We start from the raw sequence: 15,860 nt of genomic DNA, 5'->3' as shown, positions 1-15,860 counted from the left end.
ATCGGGTATGCTTTAACGTCAATAAAGAAAACCGGGAAAGTAGGGGAAAAGAGCTCAGAGGTCTATAGAGGCAATTTTTGATGACGCGTGAGTTTACATGAAATGAAGTACTACAGCGTGATAGTGTCACTACTGATAAGGGTCTTTGCGGCCTAAGTGAGTCTGATCATAAGCAAACATGGACTGGAATCATTTTCAAGAGTGATTTTGAACGAACACCTGAAATTGAGTAAGCAGACATAGTATATCAGGCATTATTTGACTAAATCCTATCGTATAAACAATAATCGATGAACAAAGAAGCAGTATAAAAATTAAATTTTCTATCTAACCGATGAATTAATTGAAACCTGGAACAACATATAAGCGTAAAGTTCTATATTGCGAAGCAGGCTATAGGCATGCCTTGAACGGCCCTCATAAATTGATTCATCAGTCTCTCGAATTATTACAGAGTTTTCCGAATTTATCTAAAATCAAATTCAAACCCTAACTGCAGGAACGTTTTTTTTTATCGTACAGTGAATTCGAGAATATGACTTAAGATCGATCATATTTATGGAGGCCATGGATGCAAAGATAAATGATCACAGCAGCTAATTAATTAAAGTTCGAAACTTGATTTCAACATATCATATTTGAGTTTCAGATTATTGGGATCTTTTCAACAATCGCCTCCCCTTTTGAACCTAGTAGAGAACAGCCTATACCTTTCTAAACTATTCATACTCAATGTTATATTGAAAGACGCTGAAGATTTGCACATAAGCCTACGATTCAAATATGTTCTGATTCGGCAATAAATTATTCGCGTAAAATCTTTTCAAGAACGTCTTTTTAAGAACATATGGAATTGCCTCCCCTGTTCAGAAGGGGGAGGCGTTTGGTGAACTCCAATTTGGCTTAACTGGATATGAAGAATTGACACGAGAAATTAAAATTACAATCGATTCGCAACTCTACGCAACTCTAAGCAGATGCGTGATGAAAATTCAGAGTTCAATCTCGTTTCCGAAAATTTCATTATTGATTTACTTTTGCTCGTTTCACAGTGACGTGGTATAGTCGTATGAGTTTTGTACGTAGGCGGTTGTGCCGCAGTAGCTGTCGCACCATAAACCTCCGGTGTTGAATTGCAGGTCCCCATAATAGATGCGGATCTGGTTAATGTGCCAGTTCCAGTCCCAGTGATACTGCCAGTCCCACCACCCGTAATAATGGCCAGAAAGATCAAAATAAACCCTGAACAAATCACAAAAGCTGAAAACACGTTGAGTTGTTGACATACCTAAACTTTGATCAGGCTACGAAACAATTTTCGGTCTGGAGCAATTCAATTAAAGGCACAGCAAAGAAGAGAACTTTAGCAAAAAGAAACAATTATGAGACTCAGTAATGTGCCTTTGCACATAATGTTCCAGCCCCGCTCGACCAAATTTTTGACTAAATTGTGTACCAAATGAGGAAGAGATAGAAAACTTTCAATTACTCAAATATCGTTGTTCCAAAATCGATGGTGTATCCATTTAAAAATTCGCTTTAAGCCCACACCACTAAACAAATTAAATAATGCCTTATTAGCAGTCTGGTATGCCCATCAGAAAAATTTTAAAGGGCAAGACAAATAACAAAATAAATAAAAACAACAAGCAGTGATTAGGACCGAATCTCAATGTCTATCTATTTAAAAACAACCTTATAACAAAGACAAAATAGCATCAGATAAAAAACTAAACAAAAAATTGACATTTATTTCACCAGCGAAGATAGCGAACTCTATTGATTATAAATAAAATAGCGACATAAAACAAGAAAGCGTAAATTTAAAAACAGGTTTATAATTTCCGAAAACAATTTCTTTCAAAGTCAAAAAAACCATTAGCCATAAAATGAAATCATTAAAATGATTCACTTATACCTCAGTAGGAACTAATTGAGAGCTCTCACAATCATTAATGTAATACAACAACAAAAAAGAGTCAAAAATCAAAAGGTGAACCAACATTTGTGAGAAAACGCTGTGGAAACATTATAAATCATGACATGTCCACAAAGAACATTGAGTTAAACGAAATACAACTTCTCTCAACGCCCCTATTGTGATGATATACAATACGTTATTATAGTGGCAAATGGTCAAGGCAGCAAAACGAACGCCAAAACTGGAAAAAGTCGAAAATCCAAAAAAAATTCTGAAAACTTGTATCAGAGCCCGAGCTCAAAAAAACGATCATTTAAATAATAAAATAGCATTAAAGAGAAAATTTTTGTCTTGAAAGAGGATTGGCCCTCTCTTTGGTGAGAATATTTTACTTGAGATAAAATACGGCAAATATTGAAAATCCTCGCTATTTTTTGAAAACAATTTTTTATAACCATAAGTCAAAACAACCATAAAATTTCAACTAAAAAGATTAGACTGAACTAAAAAATAGACTGAATTTTATTGCCAGGGAACCCAATTGGACATGTCATTACACAGAATAAGTCAAGTTATGAGATAACAACATCGAATACAAGCGCAATTCAAAAGCTTTACAAAATAATTTTAAGCAAACGCAGTGTTAAGTTTTTCGATGATTTTATAAAGTTTGTTTTTTGGACTCCATTTGCTAGAACTCTGACTTGTCAAAAATTAAGGTTTAGTTTAAATTTATTCTGGTCTCTAATTAACATAAAGGAAACAACGGCAAAAGAAAAAAATTTTATAATTGAACAGCGCCCCCAATACAATCCGAATCAGTTTTGAATAGTGAAATTCCACAATTAGAAGAAAACTACTCTCCTTATTCCCTCTCACCAATGAAAACAATTCATTTTTTCAATCAATAGTAAAATACTGAAATTTCTCTTTCTTCCCTACCGGTCAAATAGGACAAATTGGGCAAAAGAAGCATTTTTGGCGCCAATTTTTGTGAAAATATGAAAAAAATACCAAGTTTTTTTAAATATTTTAGCCACATTTTTTGACCAAAAAAGCTGGTTCAGAGAAATCAGCAACTATGTTTTTGATCTTCAAACTTGTGACCAATGGGACTTTGGTTAACAATTTTTCATATTTGTAGCAAAATGGATCATAATGACACTATAAATTACAAAAATGCGAACAAAACAACGGAATTGAGCCTATTGTTCACATTAATTTAAAGCCCCGTAACTCCTTGAAAAAACTTTAATTCGTTTTTTTAATTTAAAAGTCTAAGCCTGACAAGCTTTCTGACGATACCACTCACAACAAAAAAAAAACCAGTTGAGCATATAGTTCCTCCTGCACTAAAGTGGGTCGAAACGCCAAAAAAAACAGGATTTCCATAACATTTCCTCCCAAATTAATTATTATAACGAAGCTATACGTTCTGCGTGCAGCATGTTTCGCCATTAAGGTAAAAAGCTAAATGTTTAAGCTAAAACCTCGAAAAGGTTAAAAATAAGCAAAATAATTTAACAAACGCTGCTAAATTATTGCTTTGTCAAGTTCTTTTTTATTTAGGTAAATTCTTAATTTGGTAGAGACAATATATCTGAGGATGGCATCACACTTTAAGTTAAAACTTACTGTTCCTATATATATTTATGCCTGATATTTTGAATTAAAGCAGAGAGTTCGTGACAAAACCACTTATATTTTTCAGCAAGAAAAATTGTTTAAAAAATTGTTTAAAAAATTGTTAATAGGACTGTTGTTCCCTTATGAATAAATACCGTAAATATTTTAAAAATGCATTTTTGAGTTAGCACTATCGTGCTGGTTGGAAGCTCGTGGTACAAATAAGAACTGGAGTTTTGTGATTTGGAAATAAAACAATATTTTGTATTGTAAAAAACTAACCAATTCGAGCTTTCTCCTAGACATCCGCCACTGCATCCGAAAGACCTGCACACAGTTTGACCTGTAAAAAAATAAGAAATTAAACCAAATCTAGTTTCTACGTCTTTAGCCACACTATGGGGAGGGCAGGGGAGGGGACGGGAGGGAGTAATTTAAGTCAACAAGGAGACCCCAACCGATTGAGGAGCAAGCATTTAAGGCAGAAGAACCTTAAATGCTTGCTCCTTCTTGGAGGACTCATTTTACAGCCTTAAAGATTACCAATAGAGTTATTTTTATTTCTGCCCACGACTTAGTTCTGCATGTTTTCCTACTTATCAAGTATACTCAGTTTTGGTATAAAAATTTTGAAGTAAAACTTCAATCATGGCGAGACTCAATTAATATAGGCTGCAGTCAGGTAGGTGCAAAGAGTAAATACAAAGCAACCGAGAGTAATAGCTATTTTTTATTGAGAATTCATTGTCGGATCGGTCAGTAAAAACACAGTACCGATTTTTATCTGCTGCATAGTATTATTCTGAATTTTCATTGCCATTTGATTCCAAAAAATCTCAAGATATTTTTTTTGCAACAAGTAAATTAAAATTATAACCATACGGTTAAATATACCTGAAACAAAAAATATTTCAAATCATTCAAACAATAATAATATAATAAACATCAACAAATTTCTTAAAGAATCACATTTTAAATATTTCTTATGATTGTTTTCTTCCTTAAAAATAAAAATAACTTTTAAAAGCTCCTACGTTACTATTCAAAGGAATTTTTCATGTAGTGAGAGCAAGAAATCATTCAAAGTTTTCTTGAAAACGTTTTCATTTTTTTGCCAACGGAAGCCACTGTGGTAACTTATTCCATTTTTGTACGCATTGACGAACAATCGAATTCATTCCAAAGCTGGTTTTGGCATTTTGTCTAATTTTGAATTGTTTTGTTCGAGTAATTTGATGGAGACTCAGATACCCGTGAAATTTTTCAGAATTTTCTGGCCTAGCGATATTATAACAAAATTTGACTAGCGACATTTTCGCCATTATTAGCTCAGCTGGTAGGGTCTTTGTCCGGATTAGCAGATCTCTCGCTTTGTCATACTTTTTGCGTAGAAAGCACACCTTTATACCCCAGTTAATCTGTCGGTTAAGGCGTTTTAGGTTTTTTGCAGATAAATATTGAAAAAAGATTGCCGAAAATGATAAGTGCGAAAGCACAAGTGATTTTAGAAGAAGAATTCGCGCGTTCAGGGGAACTTGATGTCTCATAAGGTAAATTGACCTTATAGCATGAGCCATTTTTTTCAAGGTTTTATTCAGCTGCTCCTCGAAACTAAGATTCCTGTCAATTTGAATACCAAGATATCTGCAGATTTTTTGTGTTGTGAGAACTTCGTTTTTGCAAAAAATAGATCCGAAATCTGAATTATCGCGCGAGAAAAAGATTAATTTGGTTTTGTTTGTATTCAAAGTTTGTTTGTTCATCTCTACATATTCTTCTGTTTGTTGTAAAATTTCCGTGACTTTTCCATGTAAGCTACCTTTCTGTCCACAACAGACAATACTTGTGACATCTGCGAATTGGATTACCTTTTCCGTTGTGCTTATATTAGATGAGAAATTGTTCACATATAAAAGAAAAATGAGTCGTCCTAAAACAGTTCCATGTGGCACACCGTGATTCAAATTTTCACAATCAGAGAATATGCCGTTAAGTTTTACATTTTGTCTGCGGTTGGAAAGAAATGAAAACAGTAATTCCTTCGCTTCCTGGGAAAAACCATACATTTCAATTTTTTAAGGAAAATGTTATGCGAAATGAAATTAAACGCTTTTGCAAGGTCTAGAAAAATAGCGACAGTTTCTTTGCTTTGATCTAAATTAGCCGAAACTGTTTCAACCAGTTCTAGAACTGCATCGCTTGCAGACTTTTTTTTTCTGAAATCCGAATTGCTTTTTGTTTATAATTTTATGCTTATCAATGAACTCCATCATCTGATTCAAAAAGAGGCGCTCAAAAATTTTTGCAAAACTCGGAGTTACAGAAATCGGTCAATAATTTGTGCTATCTAATTTATCACCTTTTTTGAAAATTGGTGTTACATAGGCTAGTTTCATTTTAGTTGGGAAAATTTTCTCCCTAATGCACTCATTTAAGGCGAAATGTAGATGTACGCCTATAGCTAAATTGCAAGACTTTATGAGCCGAATTGAGATTTCACCAGGTCCTGCTGCTTTGTTATCGTCCAGCGAGTCAATGACTGAATAAAGCTCTTTTCTAGTCACAGTTCTGAATGTGAATTCAGGTATATGATTAACAGACTCTGTTGGAATCACAGAAAAGTTATGGCTTTTACGGATTACCGCATACGAGCTTCCAAATGTTAGCGAGACAATCGAAGAGACTGCCCCGAAGTGTCTTATCTCTTTTGAAGTACATATTCATCAAATTGATTTCCGACATTGTAAGCAGCACTTATATCAAAATTATAGGCCATATTGCCGAAATTCGACATCGTGAAGATGTGCTTCAAACTGCGGTTAATATTTATTGGACGCAAACATTACGTGTACAAAAAGAGAATATACTAAACAAGGCGGCTCGTTAATGTGCTTTCGCAAATGATGTTCCGACCCGAGCTCATCTACATTTTTGACTTAATTGTCAACCAAATGAAGAGATAACAAAAATAAATGTTTGAATTATAAAAAAATGCTACATTTTAAGTTAATTAAACACACTAAATTCTGCCTCGATGAAATAGCAATCATAGGTTTCATTCAAGTGACATCAATAACTCATCACAATAAGTCGTATGGCAAAGAAAAATCCATCAAAACCACGAAATTTTTGAGAAAACCCATAGTATCAAAGTCAAAAAAGTCTACAGCTTTCAACGGAAGGCATTTAATACGCTAAATTATGCCTAGATGATGTGACGACTAGGATGTTTGTCATTCAAAATTTATCAATAAGACATTACAACAAGTCATTGACTATGAAAACAACAACAAAAACAGGCAAAATCCAAAAGTTCGGTAGAAAATTGAGAGAAGAAAGTGTCGAAGCTATTTAAACAATAAGCTTTTTTCTCTGAAAACTTTTTCCACGATGCATTGAACGTCTTCACTAAGCCAATGGGAGCTATCAATATTAGGATAAGGTAATACGATTTCAAAAGGAACCAAAACTACTAAAAAAGATCCAAAAATTATAAAATTTATGAAAACTCGTACACCGAAGTAAAAAAAACCATTAGTTAGAAGACAAAACCGCTAACTAGATAAATTGTTGCCGATGTAGAAAAAAAGTGGTTCTGTCATTACCGAGACTGACTTACAATCCACGAAAATAAGCTTATGAATGATTTATGTTCAAAAAGAAGTAAAAAAAATATTTTTAAAGTCTTAACAGCCATTAAACTCAAAAGCTTTCATAAGATTTCAATGAATACGCTCAGCTATGCCACGATGTGAATATAAGGATGTTTATGATGCCTAGGTAATCAATAAGACATCACAATATTCTTATGACTATGAAAAAAACAACAAATACAGGCAAAAACCAAATTTTTTTTTAGAAAAATGGGAGAAGAAAGTGTTGAAGCCATTTAAATCATATTTTTTTCTCAGAAAGTTTTATCTATGATCCTTTGGACGTCTTCATTAAAAGATGATGTAGCCATCAATATTAGGATGACGTGATAAGATTTCAAAATGAACCAAGTAAACGAAATGTCCAAAAAATTTTGAAAAAAATTTGAAATCTTGTGGCATTGAAGACGTATAACCAATAGTGAATTGATAAAGCCGCCAATGAGATTAACTTATGTTGCAGTGGTATGAAGGAGTACAATCCTGTTTTTACTGAGACGAACTTACAGTTCACAACAATAAGTTTATGATTTACTAATTTTAAAAACTTTCGAAAATTTATTTTCAAAGTCTTAACAGCCATTAGCTGTCCACTCACTGCACTAGATAGGTTCACTTAATGCTCATTAGCAAATCTATTGCACCTTTAGTCAACAAGTTCATGCCATAGGATTATAAAACTTTAGTAAAACCTCAAAAAATAAATCAAAATTTCATTTGAAATTACGAAATTTGAGATACGAGTCCAAAAAAAAAAACATGAGCGATCACTTTGAAACAAATTTTTTGTTCATTGGGCTTCATTTGATCCTAAAAGAGGTTTGTCATTAACGGATCTTCGATATTAAAAGTGTCTAGTAGTCTCTAGGTGACTTGAAAAAAAAAGCAAAATTTTCTAAAAAAAGAGCTCCCAAACCTAATTCGATTTTTTTTTATATATTAAACTTCCCTCTAAGACTAGAACTAGTCTTTATTATCTCCTTTCGTCTTTAAAAAACTAAAATTGATTTACTTTTTGGCGTGAAATCTGGTTTTGAATTAAATTTTTTGTAGAAAAACGTTAATTCGAACGAAAATTACGGTAAAAGTGAACAAAAGTGAACCAAATATCCAGTGTTCACATGAAACTTTAAACCTCGATAACTCCTCGAAAAAAAACGAAATTCAAAAAAATCTTTTTGATTTCGAAATCTACGCTGGACGAGCTTTTTAATGATACCAGGCACATTTCTCTACGATGAATATAGCGGTCGGCCAAAATTCACGGAACAAAAAAAAACCCATTTGGGTATATAGTTCCTCCCCCCACAAGTGGGGTCGGAACAAAAAGATGGCGAAAAAAGAGATACCCGGAATTGTTTTTCTTTCCATGGTAAAATGTAGGACAAAAAGGTTTTCTGAATTTAGTCTGCAGCAGGGTAAATTTGACACCTAATAACACTCTGAGCCTTAAGAGGAACATTATGATCTTATTATGCAAATATTATCTTTCAGACAACTGTATCAAGTTTGTGATATCAAGTCTCTGTTTTTTTAAAGCAAAGCAAAGGGCGATAGGCAGATTTTCAAGACTGCTGCTTACAAGTGCGGTAATTTATGACACTTCATGTTGAAGGAATCGGAGTTGTAACTGGTAATGGAGAATTTGGTTGACTTGTGAAATGAGGATTTCAGGACTAGCGAAAATCGACCAGAAACTCTCATAATTTTAACATGCCCTCCTAGTTTTCAAATACTAGAATCTCTATAAAATCACAGTCGTAGTGAATTTCCCTCACACTATGGGAATAGTCGTAGAGAGTTTTGCCTCACCCTCACTTGTAAATCCTGTAACATTATGAAAAGTACTGCGCTCCTTCATCATCGTCTTTTCAAGTCTGAACGATTGGATTTAGTCGAAGATGGCAATCAATAGCGCCTTGGGATTGAGAGTTCTCAAATCATTGTGTTGTAACACTTGTTTCACAACGACAAAATTTTCTTTTTTGAATATTTTGTACGCTCTTGTTCTTGATTTGGCAGAGGTTTGTTCGCACGCAAAATTTCGATATCTTGATAATGAAGGTGTACTCGAATACAAACTTTTTGTTTCCTTCAAAATAAGTAAAACTGCCACTAAAAGAAAATTAGCTTTACAAATAAGAGAGTAAGATGACAAAAAGAAGATTGTTGACAGAATTCTGTTGAGCTAAGAATTTTCAGAGTAAAATGTGACTTAAAAAGAGTATGCAAGACCTGAGAAGAGTGATTGCGTCGGATTGTTTTTCAATATTCCTTTTGCTCTCAAGTTGCGTTCCTATTGATATTTGATTGGGATTGTTAAATCGTCGCTAGACAAGTACCTTAGATAGTCAGAAACTTTTGTGTGCTTGCCATAGTGCATGGTCTCCAACAAATTATCCAAAGCAATCGAGAAGTGTGCTGGAAGTACGCAAAGGCACCAGTAAATTTTCAATTGTTATACGAGCTGCTCGACACTCCAGTTATTGATTTGAAAGTATTCCATTACCCAACAATTCCACTGAAATCTTTCTACTCTAACCGTCAAAATAATACTTTTCCGCAGAAGAGTTATCGATAGACATTGTACAAGATTAAGAAATCGCTTCTTATTTGATTGCGCAACTAATAAGAGACCAGTTGACGGGAATATAAGCACACTTGTCGCCGATTTTGACTATTTGCTCATTCATGTCGCAGAAAGGGAACTGAAAATTCATATTTTAATGATGACACGATAAAGACCGGGAACATTTTTTGAAGAGAAAAATTAATTTCCTGCTAATTGAAGAATACTTTTTCTTCTTCACTCAAATTAATTACTATATTGAACATTTCCTCCGTGGGGAACAGCTGATAGAGTTTCGTCGCAAACTCTCCTCGAAACTCCTTCTGATGCCCAAACAACAACTGGTAAAAAAATTCAAAGAATACCCAATTTTGCCAAAAAAGTTAAGAAAAAAATAGTGAGAATAAACAACGTAAAAACATTAGTTCACAATGGTAAAACAGACAAGACATTCCCGGGTGCTTAATGGACCTTATGAAAGATCTTTGGATGATTATGCCTGCTATGAATTATTTTACTGACGAGATTTGTTTTTCAAATATTTTTTTTTGCAACGTTCCACTGTTTTCTAAGACGGAAGAAGTAACAGTAAATCAAGTTTAATTTGTAGTTGGGGAACCTTCCTTCGAAAAAAGAGCAATGGTGAATCATTTTAGAAATTTTGCATTGAAACAATTCTACCGAGGTCTCAAGTTGTGTTTTTGTTCAAATGTTTGTAATGCGGTTGCTAATGACTATGGCATAGTCAAATTGACCAATTTTGAACCCAGCTTTGAAAAACCCCGAGTTTGCAAATCCTAATCATCAAGTCAAGTTTATTACATCGCACCTAAAATAAGTTTATAGAAAACATTCAAGCGCGAAGAGATAGGAAAACCGAAATAAAACTGCAAAAAAATTTTGGGAAAAGATCTTTAATCAAAACTTGGAAAATTTTTGTTTTTTACTGTTAAGTTCATCCAGTATGATTAGAAGCCCTCCAAAAGCTAAAATTAATTTCTAAAACACACACGTTTAAAAACACAGGGAAAATTGATAACTGTCCTTTATTATTTGACGGCTATTGAGAGGAAGTTTCCGAGGACATAGGTTTTTTAAAGTTTGCTACTGCAGGTCGTCAAAAAAATTAAAATCGTTATTCTTTTGAAACACATCTTATATCCGCAAAACTAATGGTCAAGACAAAAATTGAAACAAAATCACATCGTTTTGTGCAAGATATTCAGCCAAGTTACTACTTGAGAAGACAACTAGATCTAGTACAGTTTTCACAGAAGTGCAATGAGCTAGCAACGACAGAAGAATTTGAACAATTAGTCTTTTTTGGTACTGTTCAAACATATTCAGGCCTGGTCTTCCGTTCTTCCACTGCATCAGGCAAGTAAAATAACGCCATTTGGAAATGAAAAGGAAATATTATTTTTATAATGCGTATGGTTCAATTGACTGACAATGAATTGCAAAAGTTTCTACGTAATTCCAATTAGCAATAATTTCTGTAATGTGTGATTGCTTTCTCATTGTAATGAGGGGAAGGATTTGCAACAATATGAGAACATTATCAGAATCGCTTCCCGAGAACCCCATTCGATACAAGAACGAGCAATCCCACGGACAAAAACAGGTTTTAAGGCAGTTTGGCTCAATAATCGTTTTTGTTCGGCATATTTAATATAAAGACCAGAACTGACAATAGCTGAAGAAATTTGATCTAGTACAAAAAACCCTGCACGTTTAGAATCAACTGTTAACAGAACACATTCTAGAAGAGGCAAAAAAACTTTAACAGTGGTAAATAAAATACGGTAAAAAAATCACCAGAAGGACATATCAGATAGTGATAGAGGAGTGGATCAGGACCCGCACAAAGTTTTTGAGAAAGAGGCTGACAGAATATCGAAGAACCTAATGCTTCTTTCAGGCTATAAATACAAAAAACAGGGAAATATTTGACCTTCTGAAACAATCCTTACGAGTTCAAATTGATGAACGGTCGGAATGTCTACAATTTTGTATGATTTGCAACATTAAAAAGATCAGAAAACATATTTTTTCAAAATTTCAGAAATCCCTAGTATAAAAGACGAACAAGTAATCAAAATCAATGACAAAACGGCCATCAAGAAAACAAGCCAATCCAACAAAAAAAACAAAAACTAAGCCCAAAACCAGCAGGGCGTAACCAGCAAGTCTAACAGACGAAAACGAAAGGCTTGGAACTCCTGAAGGTTACATAGCGCAGTAGTCAGAAGAGGATTGGGACATCTACAACTACTGAAAGAAATCTACTCGAATCAACCTGCAAAAATGGCAGAGACGTAAATGCTTGCGCAAAAAATTGGCAAAGTACAACTGATAAAAAGGAGAAAATTAAAAGTTTTTGGAAAGTAGGCAATTGCTTACAATAATAACCAAATACGAACTCATGACGTGGCTCAAGTTGAAAACCTATCAGATTTCCTTCAAGATAGTAACTATTTGTTTTTGGCAGTTGACTGCTTGTCGAGCTCTCTGCGAGTGGAGCACTTGAAACTGAAATATGCTAAAACAACAATCGATGCCTTTAAAAAACTGATTAAAGACTAGGAGCCGTATAAAGTGTTGGTTGATTGGAGCAGAGAGTGAAATCGCGCATTTCATTTTTTTGCAAAAGCAAAAAGAAAGAGATACCTAAAAGGCTTCCATCGAAAAAATGAGTGACATCATCAAAGTTAATTCACTGTTCAAAATTTCATGTTCCTGACTTTGTAAGAATATCTAAAGTTGATATATCTTATGGAAAAAAATATGCTCAAACATCCATAATCTTTTTGAGATTGATGATACACCAAGTAAAAATTCTCCCACTTACAGTCTGTTAGATTTCACCCAAGAGCCTATTATCAGAAAATTTCAGGAATTAAAATTGGTTTGTGAATAACGGCAGTGAAAAAAAGAACATGAATGATTCTAACAATCATCTAGTTTCTACTTCAAATACAAAATTAAGCGATACGATAATGCTAATCTGAGAACCGAAACGGACGCTACATCCATGACTCAATCTATTTCAGCAACATTGCCCAACCCCCAATTTTTCATAATTGACTCTTTTAGCAAATAGGGTTAACACCTCGACCACAAGCGGTAACTTTGAATATAAAACACGTAGTGAAAAAGAACTCTCGTCTGTAAAAAACAGCGACATACATATATTTAATTTATGATGTAAACCATTAGGAAGAAGATCCAACTAAAATTGATGGCAAGGACAACAAGGCAATGGATGTTACTGCTGGGGAAACCTCTGCAACAAATTCACAAGTTGGTTTCTATATTGGAAAACAAGCCAATGATACCCATACTAATGACAAAAAATTAATCAGTGCCGTTACGCTCTGTATCCAAAACGAACATTTTTACGAGGTAAAAAGTTTATAAACAAACCTCCATGTCAGAACAACAAACGTTAGCAGATTATGCGCTAACTGCATTAAAAAAACTGCACGTCCAAACTACTGCTCTTTATGGATACAGAGAAGTGTTCCTGCAGAGTTTACAAACCAGGGACAATTATATTTAAAATGAACTAATTCTATTCCTAATCCAAAATTCAACTCGGTTGAAGTTGTTAAAAAAAGATTGGCCACCCGCTAGAACACATTTGTCCACAAGTACTAATCAATGCGATTGCTTTAACACCGTCGAAGCTTTGTGGAAGAAGGTGGATACGAAATCTTTTCAATGAGTACCGGAGACTTCAAAGTAGATTTTCACGTGATATCATCATTAGGTATTGTATGATTTCATGCATACTGAATTGAGTATTTGAGCTCTCTATTGCAGGACCACTGGAAATTCGACTTTGGCAGAAAGGAGGTCATTTTTGTATGTTAACTATGAAATGAAAGTGACAAAAAATAGGCTATTGCCTCCCAGCGAATGGACAATTCGGAAAAAAAAACTTAGTGAACAAGTAGGCTCAACTAAAGTATAAGTTTTTTGGAGTATTTGCTAGGGACATTTCTCAAAAAAAATTGAATCAAATTGCTTTGCAATAGTAGATTAATCAATTTCCAAATACACATTGATTACACATATGCAACACAGAGAACACTTATTATGTTGATCGTCCATGAAAAGCTATGAATGTTTTCATTTCGTCTGCAGCTCTAACTAACATTTTTACTGGGAGGTTATATCGTTTTTCAAACTTAAATTCTAAAACGTACAGAAATTTCGCTTTAATGATGCAACAATTTCATTTCTTGACATAGTGATGACGATTTTCTAAACAACAGCAGAGATAAAACCTATATTCATTTTCTTGTTTGACACTCGAGGTCAAGGTTAAATTTTCAACCTTTGCCAGTTTTAACCTAATATCCATTTCTTCATAAAACACGGCCAATATAGATATGTAAAAAGCAATCACAAGTGTTCAAAGGCAGGAAATCGGTTTGAGTTTAAAGATTCTGTCTCGTAATCATGTTAAAATTTGATAGCTTTTGTATTTGAATAGTTTGTTTGATGCTAATCCCTGTTGAATTTTGCTATCATTTAACATATTACACAATTTGAGAAGACCCCTGAAAGAGCAGGCCGAAAAATGTGAAGAGGCAAGGTATTGATTACAGATTGGAGTAAGTCTCCTTTGAGGATTGTGGAAGTTGATCACGAGCAGCAATTACCTGATAAGCGATTTGCTTTTGGCAATAGCCTTTGTTTTTGTATTCGGCGTTGGCAAACTCTATTGTAAATTAAAAATCGAATAAAGGCTCAGAATTACAAATAAAGTATCGAAAGTTTTTGGAACAGGCGAAAGTGTCAAAGGGTTAGTTCAAAAATTGCTTCAATCTTTTTTTTCTCTTCAGTTTTTTTTCCTGTTCAGTTTTCGTTCTTGCTCCTCGAAGATTTCTTTTAACATTTATTTCTGCCAATGCAAACTGGCAAGAGATTGATTTTCTAATTGAAAAAATTATTTGTCGCTGATTTCATTTTCAGTAGTGTTAGGGTCACAGAGAGCAATTGTGCTATCATGCGCGAGCATCTTCCAAGTACGGTTTGCTGAAGTGGTACAAGTTTTTCTGACCGAGGTTAAAAACTAATGTTGTTTTCATCAAAAAAATTCGACCATAACCAAACAATGAACTGCTTTCCGTGTACAACATCTTTTATACCAAAAATAAAAGGACATGCTATTTTCAGAATGTTATTTTAATTACAATGCAGAGCACAGTTCAGTCGCATACCTCCGTATACTTTAATTCCGACATTTTCCTGCTACTAGTTCTAACACATTTTAGAATTTCATACAATTTTCTGCTTCATTCATATCATCTCAGACATTGCAAATCTTGTCATTTCTGCAAAATTTGTTCTTCGAACTATATAAAAACTTGAAGCTGAAAACTTCAAATTTTTTGCATTTCTAATTCGGTTATAATGGCACAAAACCAATCAAATCAATTTCACATATGCAAATCAACATCAAATATGAAAATCTGAAAGCAAAAATATAGTTGTGTTTGTCCTACACGTCCTACTCAAGACAGGTGAGTGAACAAAATGCGGGTCAAACAAACTCTTATACAAACTATCTGACTAAAAAGAATTATTGATTTTACCAGAAAAATCCAACCTTCACAAGGTGCTCTTTCAAATAAACTGATAAAGTTCTTACCCCTGCACAACAATCTGCCGAACAATTAACGCGAACAAGAACTAAAGTTCTTGTCCCGTTCAAAAACCAAGAGAATTAAAGTTTTTAACATCCACAATTTTGAGAAAATTTAAGTTTTTGTCCCCCTAAAATTTTGATTAAATTTTACACGTTTTCCCCCTAGGTTTATCAGAAATCTTTACAATTTTTTAAACTAACTCAAGCAAATCGAGAAAATGCTACGAGTTTCTGTTCCTCCAGCGAAATTGTGAGAAAAAACTTTAAGGGCGAGAAAAATCAGTTTGGGCTGACTACTGGTGCCTTTAAAAAATAAGATCTAACGGATCTACTGTGTTTCCACCCCCTCTCCTCCCAAGCTTAGTGAACACATAACGTTCTACGCACACTGTCGCAAGTGCTATGTTTTTACATAGTAACGTTCTATGTAAC

At 34.0% G+C, this 15,860-nt stretch overlaps 1 protein-coding gene across 1 annotated transcript in view; it reads right to left on the bottom strand.

Annotated features, from left to right (window-relative positions):
• Positions 1 to 1,046: 1,046 nt before the first annotated feature.
• Positions 1,047 to 15,860, bottom strand: part of LOC142341091 (uncharacterized) — a 33,303-nt gene continuing 18,489 nt past the window's right edge. The window contains exons 5-6 of the mRNA XM_075391998.1: positions 3,830 to 3,890; positions 1,047 to 1,242 (exon numbers count right to left, since the gene is read on the bottom strand). Coding sequence (XP_075248113.1) covers positions 1,047 to 1,242; positions 3,830 to 3,890 — 257 coding nt within the window. The remainder of the gene's footprint in view (positions 1,243 to 3,829; positions 3,891 to 15,860) is intronic.

This window comes from Convolutriloba macropyga, chromosome 1 (assembly GCF_964194025.1).
Source record: "Convolutriloba macropyga chromosome 1, txConMacr16.3, whole genome shotgun sequence".
NCBI lineage: Eukaryota > Metazoa > Xenacoelomorpha > Acoela > Convolutidae > Convolutriloba > Convolutriloba macropyga.
The sequence above is the reverse complement of the archived record's forward strand: the minus strand, read 5'-3'. Positions and strand labels throughout refer to the sequence as shown.